This window comes from Tamandua tetradactyla, chromosome 16 (genome assembly GCF_023851605.1).
Source record: "Tamandua tetradactyla isolate mTamTet1 chromosome 16, mTamTet1.pri, whole genome shotgun sequence".
NCBI lineage: Eukaryota > Metazoa > Chordata > Mammalia > Pilosa > Myrmecophagidae > Tamandua > Tamandua tetradactyla.
The window spans coordinates 68,298,146-68,320,552 of NC_135342.1; the positions used below are offsets into that span (position 1 = coordinate 68,298,146).

The following is a 22,407-nucleotide window of genomic DNA, read 5'->3' on the forward strand; positions in this document are numbered from 1 at the left end:
GCGCCGCCAGCTGCCCGCGCCGCGCCCCCCGCGCCGCCCGCCAGCCCCGCAGCGACATGGCCCGCGCCGCCCGCCGGCGGTCCGCGACCCCCGAGCGCGGAGCGGCCGGTCGCTGAGCGCGGCGGGGAGGCCCGGCCCGGCCTCGGAGCGAGAGCCCGCCGCGGCCCGGCTCCCTCGGCTCCGCGGCTCCCCGCCTCCCTGCCAGCGCCGCCCGGCCCGGCCCGAGCATGGAGACGGCGGAGAAGGAGTGCGGCGCCCTGGGCGGGCTCTTTCAGGCCATCGTCAACGACATGAAGGTAACGGGCGCGGCGCGTAGGGGCCGGCGGGGGACGGGCCACGGCGGCCCCGGCCCGACCGCCCGGCCGAGCGCGCGGGTGCGTGTCGCCCCTGGGGACGCGTGGCGAGGGCAGCCGGGGCCCCGCTGTGTCCGTGCGCCGCGGTGTCTGTGTGTCCTTGTCTGAGCGTGTCCTGCCTTCCTCAGCTGTGCGCCCCTGGCTCCGGGCGCCCGCCTGGGGAGGTACTGGGTGCCGGTGGGTCGGGGTGTCTGTGCGGTGCCCGAGGCGGCCAGGGTCGCCGCACCCCCGTGGGTCGCGTGCCGAGCTCCGCACACGCGGGTTTCCCGCAGCCCAGACCATCCCCCAGCCGCTGGGGTTGGGCTCCAGGGAGCGACCCTGCGCCCCTTGAAGGAGTCCAGGGTCTCGGCGGCCTCCGCCCCCTTCCACCAGCATCCCACCCCCCGCCCCCCACTGCGGCCCTGGAGCCCAGACAATGCTGTCACCGCCAAAGCGGGGAAAATAATAAAGCCGAGAACCGTTAACTCCTTCCCTGCCGGCCTCTGCGCCCGACCCTGCGACTGCCGCCCCAGCCCCTCCCCCCACGAGCCCAGGGAACCCCATACCTCCTCCCCGGACCGAGGTCCCGCCCACCCCCGGGGTCCACCTCTACTCGCACCTTGGGAGGAGGAAGGGGAAAGGCTGGGGTCGGTGGGCACCCCCAAGGGAGCCCCTTCCCAACCCCATCACCCCACCCAGGTTCTCTCCTCCAACCCTCCACCCCTCCGCCATCATTGCCCAAGGTCAGGCTGGAGCAGGCCACGGGTTCCTGGCTCACAGGGTCAGGGAAACTGAGGCCCAGGAATGGCTCAAGGTCATTAAGGAGACCACTGGACCCTGCCCCGACCCTCATTGTTCATCCAGAGGAACAGGGGAGGGGGGATCGCACCCCTCCAAGAGGCCAGGGCTGACCCAGCTCTAGTGACCAGATGTGGGTCGCCTTTTTCCTCAGACGTCCCGGTGCTCCTTCCTGGGCCTGGGATGAAGAGGCCGGATTTGGGGCAAGGGCAGAGTCAGGGAAAGAACTGGGGCCCCAGCAGGAACTCCTGAGAGCCCCACCCCCACAGCCAGTCACGCACCGCCAGGTACAAACCCAGAGCCCCACAGTGACACGGCAGGCCTGGGAGGAAACACCCCACACCCCAGGGAGACCAGCCCCACAGGGCCAGGCCAGGCCTGGGGGGTGGGGTGGGGTGCAGGCAGGCCAGAGGTAGGGGCTCCAGTCCTGCCAGAGGCAGCTACCAGATCCTGTCCCCTGCCTAGGAGGAGGCCAGCCTGGCCAGAGCTCCTGGGTAAGCAGCATGTGAGTGCTCCCCGCCCCTGGCATGGAGCAGACCCCTGAGACCTCCATCCCTGATAACTCCACCTCCAGATCCCCTCTGGAGACCCCCAGAAGTCCTTTCCTGTGAACATCACAGCCCTGACACCAGGGTCCCTTCTTGGGGCCAAGCAGCCCAGACCTCCCTCCCCAGACCACCTCCCCAGCTGGCTGAGGGTGAGACCTTCCCCCGACTCCCACCCTCCCATGGCCTGTGGCAAACGCTGCGAAGAACAGGCAGTAGCTTTCACTCAGAAAAGCATAGAACTATCTCCCTCCTTCCCCGGGCAATTTGCAAGGAACTTTGGGATGAGAGAAGGAAATGGGCCAAGGTGGTAGCCAGAGATTCAGGTTAGACATGAGGCAGGATTTCCTGACACATGAAGGCACAAATGGGACAGGTTCCACCTGGGATGCCACCTAGTACCTGTCTTCCTGCCGCTGATGCCTGTGCATGTTCAGGAGCCTCTGGCTGGGGGCAGAGAAAGGGACCTGGGCACTGACCACCTGGACCGTGGGAGCAGCTTCTGGCAGTTTCCCGTGGTGGCCTGAGTGGGCTCCCGTAGAGAGGCAATGGGGCAGCCAGGTGGCTGGCCAGGCTGGGGAGATGGGCAGCCATAGGCCCAGGGCAGGCTTCCCTGGACCCCAGTCTGAGTGAGGGGTGGCAGGGTCGGTGCAGTTCCTGAGCTACCCCGGGGTCCTGGAGGATCCAGACGAGGGCACCCCGAGGCTTAGGGGTGGAGAGGGAGCACTCAGGAACGTTCCCTGCCTTCCGTATCCTCTTCACCTCAGGTCAGATGCCAGGGTACCCAGAGAGGGGCAGGGACTGGCACAGGATGACAAGCCTGGGCCCCCACCAGGCCAAGCAGCTCCGTCAGCAGAGCAAATGGGGCTTCCACCTCGCACTGCCCCAACCAGAAAATGGGGTCAGAATCTTTGCCCACTCCCTCAAGAGCAGGGAGTCTCACACAGGGCACGTCAGCCCCAGCCAGGTGGCAGGGGCTCCTGGCAGAGGCAGACTGTGGGTTCTCACCCTTCAGCCAGCGCTCACTGAGCTCTTAGCATGTGCAGGCACTTTCCACCTGGGGCCTCCCCCACCTCCACGCTGGCCTGTGAGGTAGGTGCTGCCCCTAGCCTGCCTCCCAGGTGGGGCACAGGCTCAGAGAGGGGACTCTTGCCCAGGGTCACCGAGAAAGGCCCTGGTTCTGGAGGTGGACACAGGGCTGTGTGCCTGCACAGCCCCCGTCTGTACCACAGCCAGCCACCCAGGCAGGGGACAGGGTCTCCAAGGGCCACCCTCCTCATCCGTGCCTGGCCCCACCTACTTGGGCACCTCTGGTGCCAGGCAACTCACCACTCCACCCCCGTCCAGAGCAGCCTATGGTGCTGGGGGCAGAGCAGAGCCTGCCACCCACCCCCCTTCTGTGCTATCCAGGCTCCTGTCACCCTGCACCCTCAGAAGTAGGTGTAGTAGAGGGACCCTACCCCCACCCTGCCAGTGTCTACTCTGACACGGTTCAGATCCCAACCCTGCCACTTCATGACCTTAGGCAAGTCAGTGAACCTGTGTGAGCCTCAGTATCTTCATCTGTAAGATGGGGAGAATAAGTGTCCATCTCATCCATGAGGCATGGGGATGGTCGGGCTTCTGTGAGGTCACCCAGGGAAGGGCTTAGCCCCCGAGCAGCACCTGACCAGCAGCAGCCATGCTAGGAATGAACCAGCCTTCCAGCGGAGAGGCGGGCCCGGGCCCAGGTTGGGGGTGTGGCTCAGGTGCCCACTGAGGATGGCTCTCCCTGGGGCCCAGGCTGCTCCCGCTCCCTGCTTCACCCTCCTTGTCTCTCAGCTGGGGCTGCTTTAAGAGTTGGAAGCTCCTAACTTGACTCTCTGGAATCTTTTATGACTTTTTAGGCTTTTTAGGGGTAAGAGTGGGGGATCCCAGATCCTTAGAGACTGAGGTTCCCTGAATCCTTCTACTGAGAGGAAAGGTGATCTGGCCTCCCTCACAACCTGTCCTGTTCCCCTACCCACTGGGAGAGCCACTGCGAGAAGGTCTGGGACGGACTGATCCTGGCTGGGGTAGAGGCTGAGAGGGTGGGCCATCAGCCCAGGGGCCTTAAGTGGGCAGGGCCCTGGCTCTCCCAGCTCTTCCAGCTCTGCCTTGCTCCCTGAGACTGCAGGGACTGGCACAGGATGACAAGCCTGGGCCCCCACCAGGCCAAGCAGCTCCGTCAGCAGAGCAAATGGGGAACACAGACACCTCTCCTTCCAGTCTGGCCAAACCTGGGCCCACGGAAGGCAGACATCTGGGCCAGGCAGGCCAGTGTGGGTTGGGGAGGCATGGCTCAGGGTGAAGGGGTCTGGGAGGTTGTCCGGGGTGGACCCCTCGGGGGCTGCTGAGGGGAGCTGAAGGGGCTAAGAAGGTTCCCGGAGGCCCAGCTAGGCTTCGGGGCCGGGAGGGGCGGGGTGTGGAAGTGGCCCCCTTTCGGAAGGTATTCCTCATGCTACCAAAGCATGGGTCAGCAATTCGGGTCCACCCCGGACAACCTCCCAGACCCCTTCACCCTGAGCCACGCCTCCCCAACCCACACTGGCCTGCCTGGCCCAGATGTCTGCCTTCCGTGGGCCCGGGTTTGGCCAGCCTGGAAGGAGAGGTGTGTGTCCCCAAGGCTGCCGTGTCCCCTTTCCACCCAGCCCTCTTCAGAGCAGCCCTGGAGGCTCACTCTTCCCTGGGGCCAGGGTCTCTGCCTTCCCCTTCCCTTGGGCAACACCCCATCCCCGGTGCCCCATCCTGCATGGGTCAGGAGCCCGTTGGGGCTGGGGTGTTGCTAGTCCAGCCAACCCCCCCTCCCCACCCCAAGAACCAAGGCCTCCACCAGGCCCTTGGGCCAAGACTGTGGTTTCCCCAGGACCCGGTAGTCAGACTGGACAGCTCGGTCGCCAGGAGCCCGACCGCCCTACTGGGAACCCCCCTCCCAATTTGGAGCCTCGTGCCAGGCGGGGATAAAGGCCACACTGTTTCCCCAGGAGGGGGGGAGGGCCAGGGGGTGGAGAAGGGTGGCTCTGTTGGCCGCACAAGGCTCCATTCAGCCCGCGGCCTAGCTGTCCCCCGCAAGCTGGCCGAGCCCCGCAGCAGCACAGCCTCCTCAGGCCTGGGACCACTGCCGCTGGCCTGGGATGGCGGACTAGGCTGGCATGGCTTCCGGGGCACATCACTGCTCACCAGCCTCCACGTGTGTCTCCTGGGAACAGATCCCCCCATCAGAGCGCACAGGAGACAGGGCCTGCCACTCACTGTTTCCCACCTCCCCAAAGGAGAATAGAACTGAAAGGCCACAGACTGTAGACAGTAGGACCGACGTCCTGTCCCCAGGACCAGGCCTTCCTCGTGCTCACCCATCTCCTGGGGAGCACTCCGGGAGCTTCCAGAGTCCAGGCTGGAGGCGTGTGGGGAGCCCAGCCAGGGTGGAGCCCTGCAGCCCCCACAGAGTCTCACTTCCTCTCCTATCGCCCCGGTAGAGTTCCTACCCCATCTGGGAGGACTTCAATTCCAAGGCCACCAAGCTGCACTCCCAGCTGAGGTGAGGCTCCCTGGGTGCTCGGCAAGGGCGGGGCGGGGGGGGTGGAGGAAGAGAAGACAGTGCTCTCCCCAGCCATGGCGTTGTCCGTCTCCCCAGGACCACTGTGCTGGCTGCTGTGGCCTTCCTGGACGCCTTCCAGAAAGTGGCCGACATGGCCACCAACACCCGAGGTGGGGCAGGGTGTGGCTGGCGGTGGGGTGTGGGCCAGGGAGGAGGCACCAGCCCAGAGTCCTGCTCCCCGGCGGAGTGGGCTGGCTGGGGAGAGGCGTACAGGCAGGGGTGGCTGAGCGCTGACACGGATGCTGTGGGGGCCTCCATTCTTGCAACTCCCAGCCAGTTGTCCACCCTCTGCACAGGGAATGTGACTGTGGCTTCTTCCCACCCTCCGCCCACCCCCATCTGCCCCTCTGAGAGCCTGAGGGGGCAGGTGAGGGCTCCTGGGGGGGGGGGGGGCAGCATCTCAGCAGCAGGGACCCAGAGCCCCTGTTCCTGTGGGTGGCGTGGACACGGGGCAGTGGACTCAGGTTTGTACCCTCACGCCTGCGTCTGTGCACACACTGGGGGAGATATTTGATGTTTCCTCCCTGGACAGTCTGGCTCTGGCCTTCGACAGTTGCGGGGCAAGGGGGGTGGGATGGCTCCCGGCCTAACCACCAGAGCACCCGCAGCTGCAGAAGGCTGGAATGGCCGGGACGGGCGGGGCCTTGGTCCAGGCTCGAATGAGAAGCTGCGTAAATATTGAAGAACGATAACACCCCACCCGCCCGCAGGGGCCGGCCAAGAGCGGCCCTGCTGTAGTGCGGCTGGCGGCTCGGCGGGGGCGGGGGCGGAGAGCCTGGCGGGCCGGCGCGCCCCCTCGTGGCTGCAGGCCGGCACTGCAGAGGCCCCCGGCGGGCCGGTCCCCACGCCGCGCGTTTGCCTTGCCAGGGGCCACGCGAGACATCGGCTCTGCACTCACGCGCATGTGCATGCGCCACCGCAGCATCGAGACCAAGCTGCGGCAGTTCACCAAGTGAGTGGGCGAGGCGGGTGGGTGGGGACGGTGGCGGAAGAACCCCCACCCCAACCCAGGTGGCCCCTGACCCGGACGCGCCCCGCCTACAGCGCGCTGCTGGAGAGCCTCATCAACCCGCTGCAGGAGCGCATCGAGGACTGGAAGAAGTCGGCCAACCAGCTGGATAAGGACCACGCAAAAGGTGGGGGCAGGGTCCCGGCGGGGGCTCACCTGACCCCCAAAAGCTCCACCAGAAGCCCATTAATGCACTCTTCTGTCTCCCTCTGCACAGAGTACAAGCGAGCCCGCCATGAGATCAAGAAGAAATCGTCAGATACGCTGAAGCTGCAGAAGAAAGCACGCAAAGGTAGGGCTGGGCCCAGAGCAGCCCCTGGAAGCATAGCCCTGGGGGGACCCCCCCCCCTTGGCTGCCCCCTCTGCCCAGTGGGGCACCTCAGGGTATCATCCTGGACAGAGGGGCCTTGTTCCCAACCCAGGACCCTTCCAACCAGCTGGGTGGGATAGAGGGAGCTGCCCCGCACCCACCCCAGTCCTGGGCCAGGTGCCTGAGGGGGCCACCAGGCACCTGTCCCCACCCCAGGAGTGCCTGTCCATCCGGCTGTCTTTCACACATTCTTTCTCTGTCTCTCCTCCTCTCCTCCTCCCACATCCTTCCTGTAGAGCTACTTGGTAAGTCAAACATCCGTCCCTTCAGCTGCTCCTCCCTTCAGCTGCTCCTCCCTTCAGCTGCTCCTCCGGTCCTTGTTGCATTTGTCTGTCTCCCCCAGCTCAGGGCCATTGGAAGGAACCTCTCAAGACCAAGGAGGAGCAAGGAAGGCAGTCAGTCCAGCGAGGGAGGGGCCTGGGGCACAGTCCCCTTGGGGCTCCAGGGGCCCCTGACCAAAAATGAGTCCCGGGGCCACTGCTGGGTCAGTCTGCTAGGCCAAGGGGGTGGGGCAGCGGGACGGGGGACGCAGGCCCCGGCTGTCCCACCCCACCAGGCCAGTCCAGATTCCTTCCACGTTGCCGCCCACTTCCCAGCTCATCCTTCTCTGCCCACATCATCCTCTCGCTTCTTTCTGTTTCTCTCGCTGCTTCTTTGTGTTGCTGTCTTTGTGCATCGCTCCCTCAACTGAATGGGGGTCCCTCCTGCCCCCCAAGGCCCAGCCCTTAGCTCTCTTGAGCCCCACAGCTCCGGTGATGTGGCCCATGACCGAGCCCTCACATTGTACCCTGCTTCCACCCCACCCCAGCTCACACCACCCAGCAAGGTGAGGGGCCCCGTCCCTTGGGAGGTGAGGGTCTCCTCAGGTGGAAGTCTCCGCCGCTGTGGGGGCCCCAGCTGGGCCCCACACAATCACCAGTGCTCCAGGGCTCGGCCTGCCCACCCACAGCTTTGGATCTTTCCTATGTGTCTGTGTCTGTGTCTGTCCTCTCTGCCTACTCTGGTGGGATCAGCCCCTCAAGAGCCCCCAGAGTCCTGGCTGCCCTCGCCGGTGCCCAGATCCAGGGCAGCGCCCGGCCCCCTGGCCAGGGATACCACGCGGGGCCCGAGCCACCGGGGCAGTGAGCCGGGCCAGCGTCCCCAGCACGGCCTCTCCTCCCCACCCCCTCCAGGGAAAGGAGACCTGCAGCCCCAGCTGGACAGCGCCCTGCAGGACGTCAACGACATGTACCTGCTGCTGGAGGAGACAGAGAAGCAGGCGGTGCGCCGGGCCCTGATCGAGGAGCGCGGCCGCTTCTGCACCTTCATCGCCTTCCTGCAGCCTGTGGTGGTGGGTGCCGCGGGGCCTTCGCCGGGGGTGGGCTAGAGGCACAGGGGCTAGCGAGCACTGGGACGCGGGACTTGGAAACTGTCGGCCACTGGTTCTTCTAGAGGATTCGGCGGCCCCGGCGGGTGGGGCGGGGCCCAGGGTTCACCTTTTGACCTCCAAGAAAGGCCAGCTCTCCTGGATCCTAGGCCCGCTGCCCTCCATGCCCGCGGCCCAGAGGCAGGTCCCGCAGCCCGTGCACTGACGGGCAGCATGGGCCCACCGGCTCCGGACCGACCGCCGTGCAGGCTGCCAGGCAGCACGGGCCCAGGGGACAGGGTGGCGGAGGGGAGGCCCAAGGAGGCCTGACACGCTGCTCCCCCAGAACGGTGAGCTGACCATGCTGGGCGAGATCACCCATCTGCAGGGCATCATCGATGACCTGGCCGTGCTGACCGCAGAGCCCCACAAGCTGCCCCCCGCCAGCGAGCAGGTGCGGCCAGCCCCGGGCCAGGGCTGGGGTGGAGGGCATGGAGGGCCAGCCCTTGGTTGGGGACAGTGCTTGGGGGAGCTGCTGGGGCAGTGGACCCATCCCGACACCCACCATGGGCCACCAGGGGCAGCAGCCCACATAAAGGGGCCTGCAGGTGGGTGAAAGTCTGGCTCTGAGGGGGCTGGGCCCTGAATCTTCCTTCTGTGCCCACAGCCACCACCAGGGTGCCCAGACCCAGGCACCCCTGCCCACCTCGCCCAGCACCCTACTCCCACAGCCCATGAGACATTCCCAGGTGCCAGCACAGGGCCACACACGTTCCATGGGTCATCTCCCAGAGTCGTCCCAACTGTCCCCAAGACAGGAAACACAGAGACAGAGAGGCCAAGTAACTTGCCTGAGGTCACCCAGCAGAGCCAGATCTGAAACCCCTGGTGTTGTGGCCAGTCTTGCTGGCTCCTCTACCTGTGACACGGAGCCTTGACACACAGGCCTTTCCCACGTCCTGCCCTGGCAGGGCAAGGCTCAGATCCATGCTCAGTGTGTGTGAGCCGAGGGGGCCTGGCCATCCGGAGAGGCCGGGTCTCCCCAGCGACCCTCCCCCGGCCCCTGGCCGTGCTGTGGCTGTCCTGCGGAAGGAGCCTGCTTTAGGGAAAGGCTGGGGGGAGCTTCAGGCTCCTGGGCCACTTCCTGGGGCCCGATTACAAGGGGAAAGAGAGTCATGTGACTTCCCCGGGGCCCTGGGGACACGACAGGGCTCCCTGCAGGCCAGGGGCTGCCTCTGGTAACCCGCGCCCATGACCCCGTCCAGGTGATCAAAGACCTGAAGGGCTCGGACTACAGCTGGTCCTACCAGACCCCGCCCTCGTCGCCCAGCAGCTCAAGCTCCCGCAAGTCCAGCATGTGCAGGTCAGCAGGGAGTCCCAGGGGTCTGGGGAGGGAAGGGGGAACACACCCACCACCAGCCACCTCAAAAATCGGTTTAGGGCCCCAGAATTCACACAAGTCCTACATCCTGCAGGGAATTTGCAAGTAAGTATAGAGGAAAAAATATGCCCCGATGACTTTGAGTGCTGCTGACATGGGCATTTGTTGGGATGGGATGGGGAGAGAGAAGTAGGTTTATTAATGGAGCATTAACTGTGTACCAGGCTCCACGCCAAGTCCTTTTTACATCTGTTTCATTGAATCTTAGCACCACCATATGGTAGTGTTGCCATCTCACAGGAGGGAAACTGAGGATAGTACTGTTGCCAAGTCCCAGTGTTTAACCACTCGGCTCTAAGGGAAAAGTTAAGAGTCTAGGGAAATAGTCTAAGACCAGGGAGGGACGTGGAGGCTTCTGGGAATATGTGCTGAGGCCAACCCCAGTTGGCTGGTTCCTGAGAGCTGGTGCTTGGGCAGCTGCCACGGGCTGGAAGCCTGACCCGAGCTGGCCCCTGAGATCTCTCAGAGTCAGGGAGAGGCCAGGGGATAGCCTCAGAGCCAGCAGCCCCTTCCTTAGGTGGGAAGGGCAGGGAGCACAGACCCAGTTCCCTGCTCTGTGCCAGGTACCCCTCTCCCCAGAACCCCCTTGGACTGGACACAGCAATTGGCCGCTCCTGCAGGGAGGGAGAGTCCAGGCCTGCTGGGGGCTCCTGAGACCCGGGGTAGACGGCCACCTTAGGAGGAACAGTTGACTGCAGGGGCTGACCCATGGCCAGAGGTGGGCCAAGGGCTTTCAGGGTCACGTTCATTGCCAGAAACACCACCCAGGGGACCCCATCAGCTGTGGGTGTGAGTTCCCAGGGCCTGGAGGAGGTGAGGGGGTTGGGGGAGCCCAGAACTGTGCCACATGCTGGGACTCAGTTAGGATCTGATGGCAAGTGTCAGACGTGGAGAAATCAGAGCTAGTGTCTGGTTCCAGCCCGACTGGGGAACTGTCTGACCCTTGGAGACTCAGTTTCCCCACCATTAACCTAAGGACTGCAGTTCTTAATGGCAGAGGAGTAGACAAAGACATTGTCTTGTCCTGGGCTTGGGGCATTGGGGGGCAGTGCCGGCCTGCTGCCCCGGACCCCAGCTCCTCGGCGGCACATGGGTCTCAGAACCTTGTAGTCTGACGTTGTCTTTTCCTTCCTTTGCCCTTCACCTCTCTCCCCCACCCTCGTCTGTCACCCTCCCCTCCACACACACCCCTGTGTTTGCCTGTCTGGCTGCCGTGCCCCCCTCCCTCACTCCCCCAGCGCCCCCAGCAGCAGTAGCAGTGCCAAGGGTGGCGGAGCCCCATGGCCTGGGGGCACCCAAACATACTCACCCAGTTCCACCTGTCGCTACCGCAGCCTGGCGCAGCCAGCCACCGCCACCGCCCGCCTCTCCAGCGTCTCCTCCCACGACTCTGGCTTCGTCTCCCAGGACGCCCCCTACTCCAAGCCCCCCTCGCCCATGCCTTCAGACATCACCAGCCAGGTGAGGGGGCCCCGGGAGAACCACCTGGCGGGGGCTGCTGCGGCCTGGTACCGGCCATGAGAAATCCAAGTGTGGAACCCCCCCCCCCCACTGCTGTCAAGGTGCCTGGAGGTCCCCAGTGCTGCTGCCGCCGTGGGGACCACCTGGGTTTCCCACCTCGAGGCTAAGGGGGTCTTAGAGCCGCTCATCGGTCAGGCTGAGGCAGTGTCAGTGGGGGCTTTTGTGGCCCCTCGGCCTGCCCCCTTCTCCCATAGGAGCTGTGGGAGGGCAGCTTGCCAGCTCTGGCCCCTGGCGGCCCTCCCCCTGCGTGAGGTGTTGGGGGTCACAGGGTGATGTTCCAGAATCGGTAGGCATCTTCCCTCTTCCCCACACTTGGGCCAGCATGCTCGAAAACCAGAGACTGGCCCCAGCATCTCCTTAGTAACCCCCCAACCAGGCTCCCCACACCCAGGGGAGACCCCATCCCCCCACCCCAGGCACGCATTCCCAGCTCCCTTTGTCCTCTACTGTGGCCCCCCTGCTTGTCCATTCCCGGAGGCTGTGGGCGGCCAGGCAGGCCGTTCAGGGCAGAATTCCTCCCTCTGAGCCTGCTTCCCCTGCCCCTCCCCAGCCCGAGGTCTGCTGAGTGTCGGCCTGCCCTGACAGTGGGGCTCCCATGGGTGGGGGCAGAGGGGGGAGGCACGGCGTGTTCTCCGTGCACTGGACGCCTGATGTGTGTAGGATGAGCAAGCCCACCTGGGCGTCAGTGAGCCTGTGCTAAGTGCTGGGGGCCGGGGAGCTGTGTGATTGTCAGGTCCTCGGCCTGTGGAATTGTCATGCGTGTGTGCGTCAGGGAAGTTCCCATGTGTTTGTGTTCAGAGAGGTGTGTGCCTGCCATGCAGCTCAGGAATGCCCTGCAGGTCAGGGCGGGCATCCTGCTCCTAGATGCCTCCGTCCCTGACCCCAGCCCCTGACCCTACCTTGGAGAAGCTAGAAGTCATCACACAAAAACTCCCTCATCTTCCCACAGCCAGATCCACAGTCCCACCTGCATATGTTCCCCTCTCCGGGCCCGCCCTGGAAGCAGGCCCAGGGGCGGTGTGCTCACAGCATGCTCACTGCTCTAACTGCCCCTGCGCTCTCACCCGAGGGTTCCCCCCCGCCGCATTGCCGGGTTCTCATTCCCGTCATGACACAGGCATGCTCTGGCATCTCATCCATCTTAGGAAGTGCTCCCCTGCCCTTACACCCTCCTCAGCCACCCGATCTCCTTCTCAGCAGAACTTCTCAGCAGAGCTGTCATCTACACCCGCCATCTCGACCTCATTTCCCATTCATTCCTGTCTGCTTAACCCACCAGTAATAGGGAAGTGGAGGACTTGTCCCTTTCTCCCCTATAGTTCTATCAGGATTTGCTTTGAATATTTGAGGATGTTTTATGGATGCACACAAGTTTAGAAGTGTTAAATCTTCTAGTGAATTGAATCTTCAACCATGAGGTAGCTGACCTACTCTGTTCTTTATAATGCTTTCTATCTGGCTATATTGTTTGACATTACTACAGCTATCTGAGCTTTAGTCTGGCCAATATTTGTATTTTTTCAATCCCCTTCTTTTAAACTCACTGTATCCTTATGTTTTAGATGAGTCTCTTGTAAACAGCATATGCCTAAACTTACTTTCCTTATCCAATCTGACAGTCTCTTTTTAATTAGCATTTGTAGTCCATTTGCATTTATTATGATTACTAACTTATTTGGAATTATTTTTTTCTTTCTATTTTGCTTTTCCTGTGTTTCTTATTTCTCTTTCCTTGCCTTTTTTTTTTCTTTCCCCATTATTTCCTCTCTGCTGGATTGTAAGTTATGCTCTATTTATATTCTTTTCAAGCTAACTTTGAAATTTCACTATACAAGGTTAGCAAAGTCACAACTCCACCTTCAGGATAATTCAGGGGTCTAGACATATTTCAACTTTAGTCCCCTCCTCCCTCCCAGTCTATAAGCTATTGTATTTTAGTTTCCTCTTTTTTTATAACAAGTACAAATTAGACATTTTTCTTCTTAATAGCATCATTAATATTACTTTATATATACAGTGCTTTTTTAGACTTACTCCAGCATTTATACATTTCCTTGTTCATCATTTCATCTTGCATCTCAGACCTTCTCTCTAAAATCATTTTCCTTCTTTCTGAAATAAGTACATCCTTCCAAAGTTCCTTTGGAATGGGTCTGTAGTAGTAAATTTAGCTTTTATATTTAAGCATGCTTTATTTTTTTTCCTCTTTCTTGAAAATTAATTTTGCTAGAGACACAATTCTGGAGTGATGGTTATTTTCTCTCCACACTGTGAAGATATTTTTCCATTTTGTTCTGACCGCAGTTGTTACTGTCGAAAGGTCTGCTATCAACCAAATGTTTGCCCCTTTCTGAGTGATCTAACTTTTCTCCCTGATCACTTATCTTCTCTTTAGTTTTGCTACAATATGTCTAGTTTTGTATTTATTTTTATTTAACTCTACTTGGTATATTTGGGTTCTGTAAGCCTATATTTATGCTGCTATACCTGTGAATTCATGTCTTTCATTAGTTCTGGAAAATTCTTATCCATTATCTCTTTATTGCTGCATTCATTCTTTCTATTCTCTCCTTCTGGGATTCCAATTAAATGTGTATTAGACCTTCTCATTCTATCTTTCTTTATCTCTTCTCATATTTTCCATCTCCTTATTTCTCTGTACTGCATTCTGGATCATTTCTTCAGATAGATCTTCCAATTTATTTTTTCTCTATTTTATAATGTAACCCACTCACTGAGGTTTTTATTTGTAACTTTTTATTTTGAAATAAATGTAGGCTTAAAAAAAGTTGTAAAAAAGAGTACAGAGTTCTGCTGTACCCTTCTGCTAGTCTCCCCTGATGTCAGCTTCTTCCAGAACCACCAAACAATTCTCAAAACCTTGGTACCATACTATGAAGTAGTCTCCAGAGTTTACTTGGATTTTGCTTTTTACCCACTGATGTCCTTTCTCTGGTCCAGGATCCAATACAAGGTATTTCATTGCATTTAGTTACTGTGTCCGTTTAGGCTTCTCCAGTCTGTGACAGTTCCTCCACTCTGTCTTTCATGATTTTGATACTTTGGAAGAGTACTGGTCTGTTATTTTGTAGTATGCCTCTCAATTTGGGTTTGTCTGAAATTACCAATAATTAGATTGAGATCATACATTTTTGGCAGGACAACCAGAGAAGGGTGTGGTACCCTCCTTGGTGTAGTGTGTCAGACACGTGATGTTGACATGTCTTATCACTGGCAACCTTAGCCTTGATCATTTGATTAAGATGGTGTCCGCCCAGTTTCTCCCCCCTTTGTAATTAATAAATATCTTTTAGAGGAATCCTTTGAGATTATGCAAATATCCTGTTTCTCATTACACTTCTGCTCATTTATCTTGGCATCTGTTAATGATTCCTGCCTGTTACAGTTATTTCTGTGGTGTTTGTCTAGTAGCGGTCGTCTTTTTCTATCATTTCTCCTTTATCTATTAATTGAAATTCTACTATAAAGAAAAGCTATCCTTTCTCCTCCATTTATTTATTTATTCAGCTATTTGCTTGTGCTAGTCTGGGTTCATAAATATTTTTTATTCTCTGCATTACAGTCCATTACCAGTGAGTCTTTTGAAAACTTTTTTATTGTTGTATGTGCAGAAAAGTATGTCATGAGCACACTGCTTGGTAAAGCTTTGTGAACTGAGAGCACCCATGTAACCAGTAGCAAGAACAGAAAGCAGCATGACTGTCACCCAGGAGCCCCCATAGGCCCTCCAGTCTCTACGTACTACCACCCCCAGAGGTGCCCACTATCCTGGCTACTTTAGTTTTGCCTTTTCTGTCTTTTTTGTATATGGACTCATACAGCATGTGTCCTTTACACCTGCTTCTCACCGTGTTTTGTGTGTAGTTGCCTATCATTCTCATCATTATCTAGCACCCATTGTGTGAGTATACCACAATTTATTTAACACTAGGTGAACATTTGCAGTTTCTGGTTTTTGGCTATTAGAAATAAGGCTGCTGTGAACAGTGTGTGCATTTCTGCTAGACCCATTCCTGGGAGTGGAATCGCTGAGTATATGCGAATGTTCTGGTTTAGAAGGTCCTACCAGTTTTTCAAAGTGGAAAATTTACACACCTGTCAACAAGATCATGTGCTATTTCACCTCCTTACCAGCACTTGGTATTTTACATCTTTTTCATTTTAGCTGCTCTCGTGGGCGAACAGTGGTTGTGTGCTGCGGTTTTTATTTGGGTTTCTGTATTGACAAATGAGGTTGAACACCTTTCCGTACTTCGAAGTCCAGTTGGGTTTTCTTTCTTATGAAGGACCTGTTCACATCTTCTGCCCGTTTTCCTACTAAGTTGTCTATCTTTTTTTAATTGATTTAGAGAACTTCTTCACATGTTATAGATACAAGTCCTTCAGTAGGTATCTTCTCTGATTCTGTGGGGTACCTTTTTAAAGGCGTAGTGGGGACATCAATAATGACCAAAGTTCTTAATTGTAACAGTGTCCCATGTATTCATTTTTTAAATTGCTAGTGCTTTTTGTGTCATTTGAGAAATGTTTGCCTATTCCAGTGTCACAAAGCTGCTTTCCTCTAAAAGCCTTTTTGTTGATTGTATGTGTATGTGGTGTTAGGTAAGGGTCCAGATACCTTTTTTTCCATATGGTGATCTAATTGACCCAAGACAGTTTATTAAAAAGCCGTCTTCTCTCCACTCACTCGTTGCCGTGTTGCCTCTGTCATGGGTCACATTCTCTGCTTTCTCTGTGTGGCTGTTTCTAGACTTTGTATTCTGTCCACTGCTCAGTTGTCCTTGGGTCGGTACTATACCATCTTAATTATTTAGCTTTGTGGAAAATCTTGATATGTGGTCATGAAAGTCCCCCTAGCTTAGTTATTCTTCAGTATCACATTGTTTATTTTTAGCCCTTTGCATTTCCTTATAAAATTGAAAATCAGCTTGTTTCCACCAAAACAAAACAAGAAAAATCCACACACATAAACTGCTTGAATTTTTATTGATATTACATGTCTGTTTTTTCAGAGTTCACCTTCTTTCAGTAATGTTTAGTAGTTTTCAGTGTAAAGATCTTGCACATCTATGGTTGAATTTATTTTTAGGTATTTGATGTTTATTGTTTCTATTATAAGTGAGATTGGATTTTAGGGTTTTTTCTATTTGTTGCTGGTTCTTAGAAGTGCAATTTTTTTTGTATATTGACCTTATATTCAGTCACCTTTTATAAAAAAATCATTAATTTTAATAATTTATTTATAGAGTCTTTTGAATTTTCTACATATACAGTCATGGCATTTTCACTTAATATCTGTTTTATTTCTTCCTTTCCAATCCTTTTGCTTTGCTTTTCTTTTTCTTGTCTTATTCCACTGGCCAAGACTTTGGGAGCTAAGTAGAAGTGACGCTAGTGGACAACCTTGTCTTTTTCCCAACCTCAGAGGGAAAAGTATCAATATTTTCTAGATATTCTTTATCAGACTGAAAAGTTCTTTTCTGTCCTAGTTTATTTTTTTTTTCCATGAATGGGTGTTGAATTTTGCCAGATGCTTTTTTTCATTGAGTTTTTAGCCATTATATTACTGAAAATCTAAACTTTGCTGTTTCTTCTCAGGCCTCAACTATGGTGCTTTGCTTCCTTTTATGCTTTTGATCTTTATCATAATCTATAAAAAGCCTGAGGGCTCAAATCAAGGATGACTTAGAGAATTTGACAGGAGCTGGGGAGGGGGGAGGTGCTACCAATCCCCTTCCAGGAACATCTTGCCTGTTGCCCTCCCTCTGCCCTGCCACATAAGCTCAGGCCTCACTGTCCTGTTCTACTTGTGGTGTTTTAATTCCTTCATTCTTTTTTTGTCCTCTTGGAGACAGCTTCCTTCCTTCCTTGCCAGAATCCCTTACTCTCTTTAAGCCCAGAAATGCTATTTTAAAATAATAATAATAATTTACATCTTCTGCAGGCTTTAGTTGTTTTCAGTAGGGCCTCCCAGGACATCTGGTCCACCCTAACCGCCCCCCTTCACTCGTACGTGGGCTTCCATCCACTTCGGGTCCCCATGACCTGCGGTCGCAGACGCGCCCTGCCCTCCTCTGCTCCCCCAGCAGCACCAGCACAGCTGACCCTCCTTCCCGTGGCCGCCGGATCTGCCGCTCCAACGTGCCTTTCCCCTGCTCTCGCAGCTTATAAAAACAGCTGCCTGCGAGAGCCTGAAGAGGCAGCGCATCCTGCCGCAGGATGTAACGCTCAGCCTCCGCCTCCCCCAGGCTCGAGAAAAAAGTGACACGTCCCCCCAGCCGCTTCGGCCAAAAGCGCCCCCACCCCACCTCGCCCACCGCATCCCGGCCCCTGGCAGCGACTCTGTCCTTGATCCTCCAGAGGCGTGGTTCTTGGGCGGGGCGGTGTCCGGGGCAGTGTCCGGGCACGGGGCCTTGCCCTGGGCGGCGCGGGGCCGGCTGCTGGGCCGGGCCTCCCGCTGCACGCGATGCCGTGACCGGGTCTCTTTTCTCTCCTCCCGGCCGCCCGCCTCGGCATGGCAGAAGTCCTCCAGCTCGGCGTCCTCCGAGGCCTCGGAAACCTGCCAGTCCGTGAGCGAGTGCAGCTCCCCCACCGCGGTCAGTGCTCCCGCTCGCAGCTCGGCCCTCCCGGCTCCGCACCGTCCCCAGCCGCCCCCCACTCCACCCCCGCCAAGGCCCTAGTGCCAGCACTGCAGGCCGGGCCGGCCTCGACCCAGATCTCGTGCACACAGCGCCGGCTCCCGCGGGCCAGGCCGCGTGAGCACCCCCGTCCCCTCCGCCCCACACGCACCTTCCCCTCCCGAGCCTGCCGCCCTGCTCCTGGGCCTGGTGGGGCTGAGGCGTCATAGGGCCGCATCACGAACCTGCGGCCCTACACGGAGTTGGGGCTGCGGCGGGGATGGGGGCACCTGGCCATGAGCAGTGGGGCCCTGACCCGCCCACCACCATCCCCGCAGGACTGGGCCAAGGCCGGCCCCCACGAGCAGCCCCCCGGTACCGCCCTGCAGCGCCGGAAGGACCGGGTGGAGCTCCTCCGAGAAGCAGAGCCAAGCCCAGCCGGCGGGGGCGTCCTGGGCCCAGGTGGGGAGGAGACCCTGCGCCCCCGGATGTCCCCCGCCACCATCGCAGCCAAGGTAGGCAGGCAGCTGCCTCGGCAGCCCGGCCAGACCCTGGCCTCGCTCCTACACTGCCCTGCTCCGACCACCTGAAGGGGGGGGGGGGGAGAGGGGGAGGGGGAGGTGTCTGGAGTCTAGGCTGCCTGGTTTGTTGGGGTGGGGGTGTGGGGGAGCCTAGGCTCAGCCCGCTGCCTTGGCCCCCTCCCCGCCCCAGCACGGTGAGGAAGTGTCCCCTGCGGCCAGTGACCTGGCCATGGTGCTGACCCGCGGCCTGAGCCTGGAGCACCAGAAGAGTAGCCGGGACTCACTGCAGTACTCAAGCGGCTACAGCACGCAGACCACCACGCCCTCTTGCTCCGAGGACACCATCCCCTCCCAGGGTAGGCTCCCCAGGGCTGGGGACCCCCAGGGCCCGGCTCCACCGGGGTGCCAGCCCTCTGCCCGCTCGGCGTCTGCCCCGGGTGCCTAGGGGGCAGGGCTGGGGGAGACCGCACGGGGCCCTGGGCTCCCTGCCCAACCCCCCGCCCTGCGGCCCCCCAGGCTCCGACTACGACTGCTGCTCGGTGAACGGGGACGCCGACAGCGAGGGCCCGCCCGAGTTCGACAAGTCGTCCACCATCCCCCGCAACAGCAACGTCGCCCAGAACTACCGCCGCCTGATCCAGACCAAGCGCCCGGCCTCCACCGCGGGGCTGCCCACGGCCACGGGCGCGCCCCCCGGCGTCGCCACCATCCGCCGCACGCCCTCCACCAAGCCCAGCGTGCGCCGCGCCCTCTCCAGCGCCGGCCCCATCCCCATCCGGCCTCCCATCGTGCCCGTGAAGACGCCCACCGTGCCCGACTCGCCCGGCTACGCGGGGCCCACGCGGGCGGGCAGCGAGGAGTGCGTATTCTACACCGACGAGGCCGCCTCGCCCCTGGCCGTGGACCTCGCCAAGGCCTCCCCGAAGAGGCTCAGCCTGCCCAACACAGCCTGGGGCGGCCCATCCCCCGAGGCCGCCGGCCACCCCGTGCCGGGCGCAGAGGGCGACGACGAGCAGCAGCAGCTGGCAGCCAACAGGCACAGCCTGGTGGAGAAGCTCGGGGAGCTGGTGGCGGGCGCCCACGCCCTGGGCGAGGGCCAGTTCCCCTTCCCCACCGCCCTGTCGGCCGCCCCGGCCGGGGAGACCCCCACCCCGCCGCCCGCCGCCACCAGCGACCCCCCGGCGGAAGATATGCTGGTGGCCATCCGGCGCGGGGTGCGCCTCCGCAGGACGGTCACCAACGACAGGTCGGCGCCCCGCATCTTGTGATGGCACCCCCTCCCCACCCCCTCTGGCCTCAGCGGGGGGTGGGCAGCCCCAGGCTTGTAGCACAGGGAGGAGAGACGCAGAGGGAGCCGCCAGGAGAGCAGAGCCAGGGAAGCTTCTTTTATTATTATTATTTTTTAAGTCACACAAGGCAAAGCCACTTTATAGAAAGAGACACCCAGCTTGGATTTCAGCATTTAAACAGGAAGTGACTTCTTTTTGCCAACCTTGCCAGGACGGAGCCTGCGGGCCTGGAACTGGGAGCCTGTTATATCCTCCCCTTGCCTCCTTGGTCCCTCCTCTTCCTCCTTGCAGGCCCTGCCTTCTCCACATCTCAGTGAGCCCCAGACCTGCACCCCCTGCCCAGGCAGCCGCCCAGCGCCAGCCTCTCTCCGCCCCGGCCCCACTCGGCCTGGGGTCCCCAGTGCCACAACCAAGCTCCCCTGGCCCCGCTTCTCCCGGGAGTTGGCGGTGCCTCAGGTCCCTCCCCAAATGCTGACCCCTCACCTGTGCCCCAACTGTGTCCTTTCCTCCCTGCTCCCACCGCCTCTCTCTGCCTCTCCCAGGCTCCCCTGTGTCTGGGAAGCAGGGTGTCTGCACAGAGGCCAGGCGCCCAGTGGGTCGGCGGGGGTATCTGACCCGGTAGGAGAGCGCCGCGAGTGGGCTGGGGCTGGGGGACAGGTTCGAGTCGAGAGGCCAGGCTCGCGCGTTGTGGAGGATGTCCCAGGGACCTGAGTCGAGTCCCGGAGAGGAAATGGGGAGGGGGGTTACACGGAGGAGGCTCAGGGGACCTGAGGCAGCCTGCAGTCCCCTTCTCCCCACAAGGTATGGCCAGAGTGGAGGGTGGGCGGGGCTGCTGTTCGGAAAGGAGCAGGGGTCCGGGGACCCTGGGGGTCTTCTGGACAGTGGGGGAGGGGGTGCCTGTTTTCAGGGGTTTGGCCCTCATCTGGGCACATGAGACTATCTCTGGTGGCCCTTTGGGGTCACGTTTTGGCCCCCTTTGGAAGTGGGAGCTAGAGCTGTAGAGGGTTGTGAGTGGGGTGGGGAGGGTATTTTATGAATCTGATAATAAAACGGAGCTGACTTTGTGAAAAGGATTGTGTGTGAGGGCAAGGTGACAGAGCAGGGTATGTGTCTGAGGGCCAGGGAGGGCCCCACGGTCTGGTGGGCGCCGACAGGGAGAGGAGGGTGGGAATGGCTCCCCGAAAGCGAGGAGCAGCTGTTATTCTCTCCAGCGTCTGGAGCATAGCCAAAACGCGGTTCTACAGGGGCGAGGGCCTGGCCTCCAGGTGTGTCTGCAGCGAGCTGAGCAGGCAAGCTGCAGGCCGGGGGTCTGGCCCGGCAGGGGGCTGGGGGAGCACGTCCTGGGAGATTGGCTTTGACTCTGCCAGAGGAGATGCCATCCGGGACAGTCTCCACTGCAGCCCCAGAGAGGCGGGGAGGTGCCCCCACCTCCATGCACGACTCCCAGGTCACTAAGCAGGTGAAAGCATGTGAGGGTAGGGCACGTGGAGGGTGCAGGGGCCTGGTGGTCCCACAGACCAGCAGAGAAAGGCTGCTGCAGGGCGGGGGCAGGAGAGCGGGCTCTTCCTCCTCTGAATGGATGGGTTGGGTCTGAGCCCTCCCCACTCCCCATCCCCCCACCCCCAGGCTCCATGCTGGGCCATGACCTGGAGATGGCCTGGGATCTGGGATCTGGAGGGTGGGGTCTGGGAAACCAGGATGCCCCGGCAGCGGCGGCGCACCGAGGGCTGACAAACATTCCTTAGCAGGTTGCCAGGTCAGAGTCACAGGGCCTTGTTGAGCACTGGGCCCAGCCAGCCCAGGTCTGGGCACCAGGAGGGGAGCCCCAGCAAGGGAGGGCGGCAGGAGGGGTGAGGAAAGCAGGTGGCCAGTTCGGGGAGCCCTGGGGTGGACTTTCTGCTGCACCTGGCACCCCCACCCCCACCCCAGGGCAGCATCTGGGGTGTGCCCAGGTGGGGAAGGGGCAGGGTATGTGATGAGAAGAGGATGAGGGGCAGGGGGAGCAGCCAGGCGCTGCTTCTACTTCCCCAGGTCTGGGTCTCAGAGTCTTGGGAGGGAAAGTTTCCTCCCCGAGGAGGGAGGCAGCCTTGCGGGACCCTTGACCCCCGGCTCCACAGTGGGGGAGCCCCCGGGCTTTGAGGCCGACTTGAAGGTGGGCTGGGGACTCCCCCAGAAGGGGGTGGTGGTGGCACAGCACCCCCGCCCCTCCAGGCACCCTGGGGGCTGTACATAACCTTGTCCGTCCCTGTGACCCGACCCCCCTCTCGTCGAGTTAGTGCCCACCTCATAGCCCTGTCCTCACCCCCAGACCCAAGCCAGCCACCCTGCGTCACAAACTTTGGTTTGGGGGACTTCTTTTTGTTCATTTTACTTTTCATTTTGTACAGAGAAATATTCTTTTCAAAAGCGTCTTTTGACTGAGTAACTTTTCTGGTGCTGTTGTTAACTTGTTCCTTTTTTTTTTTTTAATTTATTTTCCCACCCCCGCCTACCCCTCCCGGTTCCTCCTCACCCTCTCTCCCCCCCTACCCCCATTCCATCTAAACCACATCATTTCTTTTCTTTCTGTCGATTTTGGATAAATTATCCTCTGCCCAACCCCCCCCTCCACCCCATCCTCCCCTCGATTTAAATAGTCACTGCTACAAGTAACAAATGCACTGTGAAGATTCCAGTATTAATAAAGTTGTACTGTAATTAACACCCTTGCTTCCCTCACTGGCGCCCCGGCCCTGCCCTCCCCCGGGCTAGGCTGAGGGGTGCGGGGGCCCCCCGGGTGGCAGCTGCCAACGCCGCAGGAGCACCTAGGCCAGGCGTTTAAGATGGACCAGCCCTGTCTCTGCTGGCGGCAAGGGCCACGCCCCCCCACCCCCCACCCCCGATCCTGGGCAGGAGGGGTTTGCCGGGCCCATGGCCAAGGCCGGCCCTCAAGCCCCACCACCGGCCGAGCCACAGCCCCTTCCACATCCTCAACCTCGGACC

At 59.3% G+C, this 22,407-nt stretch overlaps 1 protein-coding gene across 4 annotated transcripts; it reads left to right on the top strand.

Annotated features, from left to right (window-relative positions):
• Positions 1–170: 170 nt before the first annotated feature.
• On the top strand, positions 171–22,180 carry MTSS2 (MTSS I-BAR domain containing 2). Of its 4 annotated transcripts, none has more exons than XM_077132976.1 (14): positions 171–296; positions 5,170–5,231; positions 5,304–5,401; positions 6,159–6,243; positions 6,336–6,427; positions 6,518–6,592; positions 7,843–8,000; positions 8,362–8,469; positions 9,281–9,378; positions 10,695–10,917; positions 17,520–17,594; positions 17,954–18,130; positions 18,327–18,492; positions 18,653–22,180. In XM_077132976.1, exons 1-14 carry the CDS (start codon positions 228–230, stop codon positions 19,402–19,404), a joined length of 2,238 nt encoding a protein of 745 aa, XP_076989091.1. In that variant the 5' UTR covers positions 171–227; the 3' UTR covers positions 19,405–22,180. The 4 variants fall into 4 exon arrangements, with proteins under 4 accessions (XP_076989091.1, XP_076989093.1, XP_076989092.1 ...); XM_077132978.1 differs by having other exon boundaries at positions 10,791–10,917; positions 18,653–22,179; XM_077132977.1 differs by having other exon boundaries at positions 5,328–5,401; positions 18,653–22,179.
• The last annotated feature ends 227 nt before the right edge of the window (positions 22,181–22,407 follow it).